Below are 5,056 nucleotides of genomic sequence, written 5' to 3' on the forward strand. Positions count from 1 at the left end.
ACACTCTATTTATTTAGTAGCAGCAGCAGCCATTACATATGACTTTTTGTATAATTATTACTCGTTTGTTGGGTAGGATCCAATCATTTTCTCTCCCTCGTCTTCTGCAAATGGAAGGGCTATCACATTATTGCAGCATCTACCAATCATTTGTGTGCACAGATAGTTCTAGCAGCAAGTAAGCTATTCCTCTGTCATTGCTTCCATTTTATTTTCTAAAACTCTAAAAGTAGTCATCTTAACATAGCCCTTCTTTTATTGCAAAGCATTAGAGCATGAGGCAAGTACATTTTCATAGCTTTATTGCCTTCCATTTTCTTCTCGACACAATCACAGTCTACTACAAAGAAGCAGATTTTGGTTGCAATTGTGTCACAGAGGCAAGAGGTGGAATAGCATGCTTTAGTTCAATTGTACCTTGATGCCGAGTAATCCAAGACAAATGTCTTAATGTGAGAAGTGTTCCAAGGACATTTGGTTTAATTGGCATCTAGGGAAGGCCATTCTCATCTCACTAACATCAATGAGCAGCTTCCTCCTGATGGCAGTGGATCTGGATTACATCCAAGATTCCTGCATCTCAATATTAATCAAGAAAAGAACTGCTGCAATGAGATCTACATCATCCTTTCTGTTCCTACCACAAAAGTGGGCTGGGGAAGGAGATGGGGTGAGAATAAGGGGTTGCCAACACACACACACACACCTTTTATAGTATTCTAAATTTTCAGTGGTTGCATCAAATAAACTAGAATGTGCACATTCCAAGAACAAAACTACAAAATGCACAAGAGGATTTCCGAGCCTGGAAGAATGTTGCTGGGAAACAAAGGGACTGAGTTGCATTCAGAGACTTTGTAACCAGCTCTTTGCATCGCACAGCCCAGGTTTAGTTCCCCCCCCAACTCCCTCGCCCACCTCATGAAGGTTTCACAGAAGAGGAAACAATTGATCATATACAGCAAGTGGGAACACTAAACCACTCTAGTGCAAAGACGACAGAACACAGAATTTCTTTTTCATATAAAAGTCTACCACGTTTATTCAATACAGACATATTAAAGACACGTCCTGAAAACCAGGAACACAACTCCAACACTCCGTTACGAAGTGTATATATATTTATATTTTGCCAACAGCCGTTTCTGCTGATTGAGCCATTGAGGTTCTGTGTGTATTTATTCATTTTTATTTTTGCTTTTAGTTTTAAAAAGCTCATTTTTAGCTACCTTCTGTGAACAATGTGCCTCTTCGCCCTCAGCCTCTCACTGCATGTTAGCCAACCACTTTCCAGCATGAATATTCACATTTTTAAACGGCTACATACAGCCGCAAAACAGATTTATGTAAAAGATAAAAATAGTGAAAGCCCCAAGAGTCTCCAGAAAGAGAATTTACACATAATGCAAATGGTTCCAGTTGAGACAATCCAAAACAAGAGGAAACGTTTCTTTTCTCTCTTTTTTGTGTGTGTAAGAGGATTGACTCCGCAAGGGAAATTTGGGGGATCAGTCCGGTGTTAAAGAGGCAAACCAAATACCCTTGGCTGGGCAGAGAGCCCCAGAGATTTGCTTATGACTGGCGGGGAGGGGAGGGGGAGATTTCTTAGAAAGGCGGCTGTAACATGACCTCCTTTCTCAGAATCCTGTTTGTAGGGAGAGGAGGAGCTTTTAGGGGGGAAAGGGGGGGGAGAGAAAAGCACAACAACTCGGATGGCAACGTGTGCGTCCTCAGAAGACTCCCAGCCGTTACAAAACACACAGGGTTCCCCCACAGCCCAGTCAAAACAAGCTCGGATAGGATTACGATCTCCAACTGCCTGGGGAACGCAACATGAACAAACAGAGCCTGGACGGGAAAGGGAGAAAGGGGTGACCTTGGCAGAAAGGGTGCGGGGCGCAGCTCTTCAAACCAATTCATATTTGCATTCAATAGTGTACTGGCTCCACCCACCCTTTCCAATAGAAAACATCTGACTGACATGCCTTTACTGTTCAGCAGCCCCCACCCGCCCCCTCTCAAGCAACACACCGGCGTGTGCGTAAGAATGATTCCACACCATAAAATGCCATGCGGGATGGTCCCTTTTTTTTTTTTGCTCGCTCTCCCCCCTCCATCTCCAAAAAAGAGCAGGCTACTGCGGCGGTGGGGCACTAGCGTTCAGACGGAAAGCACTAATCCTGGCGCAGGAGGCAGATTCGGGTCATCTTGACTGGCTCTTAGCTGCTCGACGGAAAAGGCTGCGAGGGCAACCGTCCAGGGCTGCATAGCACCACAATTTTCTTAATAAAGAGAGAACAGTGAGTCAGTAGCAGCCGGGCTCATGGCTCCGTCGATAATGGCGAGCTACAAAGAATAATAATCGTTCAGCGTCTCGTAGCAAATAGACAAGTCTGCTTCAAGTATATACGGCGGTGCCGAGATAATTCGCGTCTGGGGATTTGCAGTCGCTCGCACCTCGTCGCCGTCGCGTTTGCTCCCCGCCCCCCCCCCCCGCCATAAATCCCTAACAATGTATGTGTAGCGGGGAGGGAAAAGGTGCAAAGCCTCTTCCCATACTCTGCCCCCCCCTCGTGAAAGAGAGGGGGGATGTCGGCGATGGGGAGGGCACGGCTGCACCCCGGACGGGTAGGGTGGGGGCGTCAGGGCCGGGGCTGCAAAGCGGAGACGCCGTACGCCGAGGCTGCCGCCGAGTCTCCTTCTCCGCTGCTGCTGTGGCAGCAGCAGCTGCCGGTAGACGAAGCCGAGCCGGGGGATGCCGTGGCGGAGGAGGCCTCGGCCGGCGCCGTCGAGGGCGTCGTGGCCGCCAGCTGCAGTCGCCGGACGGCTTCTTTGATGAGGTTGCCGGACAGGATGAGTTCTTGAAGGAGCCGGTGCGGGTCGTCATCCTCGTCTTCGTCGTCTTCGTCGCCCGCGGACAGTCGAGAGTGCTGCTGGCGCTGCTTCTTCCCGGCGCTCCTCAGCCAGCCCCGTCCGCACAGCTGCTTGGTCACCCGAGGGCTGCCCTCGCGGTCGGCGGCGCTGGGCGGGGACGGAGGCAGCAGCAGCAGCGACGCCGGGGACAGCGCGTGGGGCGGCGGGTGCCGGTGGTGGTGGTGGTGCAGCGAGGCTAAGAAGCCGAGCCCCCTCGGGGACGAGTAAGGGGCCGCCCGGTCGCGGCCCTGGCGCTTGGGGGGCAGGCGGGGGGCAGGCGGCGCGCGGCGCTGGGCGCTCAGCTGCAGCACCTCGCCCAGCTTGGCCACCAACGCGTCCACTTCCTTGGAGCCGCTGCTCGCCCCGACGGCGCCGCCCGGCAGCGACACGGCGTGCTCCAGCAGCAGGAAGCGCTCTGCGCCCGGCCGCCGACAAGGCATGGCAGCCGGCTCCGCTTTCCTTTCCTCCGCTTGGCGCGCACGCTGCCGCCTCCGCTGCTCGTTCCGCAGCTACCAATGAGGCGCCCTCTCCGCTCGCTCGCTCACTCGCTCTCAAAACGCTGTTGTTGCTGCTGCGGTTGGTTTGTAAACAATGGGTGACGCGACCGCGGGCGCGTCCAACTGCTCCAGAAGCGAGGGGGGAAGCTCCGGCCCTGCTTGCCCACCTCGGCGGCCGTCGCTTCGCAGTCCGGACGGCACAGGGGGGCCAGGCTAGTCGCGGCAAGGGCAGGCACGAAGGTGTCAGTGAGCGGGAGCGGGTGTTTTATTTCCCCCCTCACACACACCCCTGTACTGAGCGATTGTGCGCTCATGTGGACTCGCCCGCTTTTTCAAACGCCGGCCTGTAGGGAGGCAGGGAGGAGGCGGGGCTGGCGTGACCGCCGCGGAGTCAGTGAGGTCAGAGCTCGACATGGCAACAAACCAGGCGGCGCGCGCACGCGCACGCGCAGAGCGGGCCACGCGCTTGGGACCGCTGGCGGCGGCGACGGGGTGGGGGGAATCGCGCTGTTTAACGCGGGAGGCCGTTGGGTGAGATTCCTCAGTGGCCCCGCTCGCCCAGCACCCTGGACTCAGCAGAGCATTAGCGCATGAGTCTCCCAGCAGTGGAGGTTAGAGCATAGCCGTCTGGCTAGTAGCCACTGAGGTGGTGGTGGCCGTCACTGCCTTCCCGGGAGAGCGATTCCCGTAGCTCAGGGATGTCTCTACACTGACTGGCAGCGGCTGGTCAGGATTGCAGGCCAGGGGTCTCTCCTAGCCGGACATGGATTGGACTCTGTGAATAGTTCAGTTGGTAGAGACTCTTAATCTCAGGGTCTTGGGTTCGAGCCCCACGGTGGGCAAAAGATTCCTGCAATGCAGGGGGTTGAGCTAGATGACCCGTGGTGCCCCTTCCAACTCTACACTTCTGCTATTCTGCAGCCCTTCCTAATCCAGCGCAAGGCATTATTTTGTGGGGCGGGAATTCTGAGTACAGTACAGTACATGTAAAGCAATTTTGATTCATATTCCACCCACCACACGAAGAATCCTGGGAACTGTAGTTTCCCCTCTCAGAGCTACAATTTCCAGCACCCTTCAGCTCTCAGAAGTCTTGGGTGTGTGGGTGGCATGTGCTTTAAAGTTACAGTGTGTACTCAACCTAGATCAGATGACATGGTCCTTAAGCCAAGTAATTTGCTGCATGTGGTTTAGGCCTTCTTTATCACCCTCTGCCATTTAGTGAAGACTTTTCTGTTCCGGGCAGCTTTTGTCTTTTGTCAGACTAATAATGTTTTTATGTGGCAAACTTTGTTATTTTTTACTCTTTGTGGGCCATTTTTCTATTTTATGTTTGTGTGTTTTATATGACTGTTTCATTATGAGATCATGGTGATCTTTCCCATTATTGGAAGCCACCCAGAGTAAATGCTTATGAATTAAAGGGCGTGATATAAATTCTTGAATTAAAAAAATATAACTGAACAAGGCTGGTGGTTTCTGATTAATGTGCTGTCAGTCCTAGGAAGGAGGAGAAAAAACCTCAGGAAACACATGAGTGTGGCAGCAATTTCCCCTTCTGTTTGCAAGGAGGATATTGGCTGGGTCAAAATGCTTCTTGCAGTCCTTAACAGAGTAGTTGTGGTTGACCATAAGTGATTGTTGGT

At 52.6% G+C, this 5,056-nt stretch overlaps 1 protein-coding gene across 1 annotated transcript; it reads right to left on the reverse strand.

The window, feature by feature from the left end:
* Window positions 1-1,011: 1,011 nt before the first annotated feature.
* Window positions 1,012-3,704, reverse strand: LOC117050162 (GSK-3-binding protein-like). The gene has a single exon (XM_033155597.1). The coding sequence runs from the start codon at window positions 3,351-3,353 to the stop codon at window positions 2,643-2,645; it is 711 nt and encodes a 236-aa protein (XP_033011488.1). The 5' UTR covers window positions 3,354-3,704; the 3' UTR covers window positions 1,012-2,642.
* Window positions 3,705-5,056: the final 1,352 nt, after the last annotated feature.

This window comes from Lacerta agilis, chromosome 7 (genome assembly GCF_009819535.1).
Source record: "Lacerta agilis isolate rLacAgi1 chromosome 7, rLacAgi1.pri, whole genome shotgun sequence".
In the NCBI taxonomy this organism is placed as follows: domain Eukaryota; kingdom Metazoa; phylum Chordata; class Lepidosauria; order Squamata; family Lacertidae; genus Lacerta; species Lacerta agilis.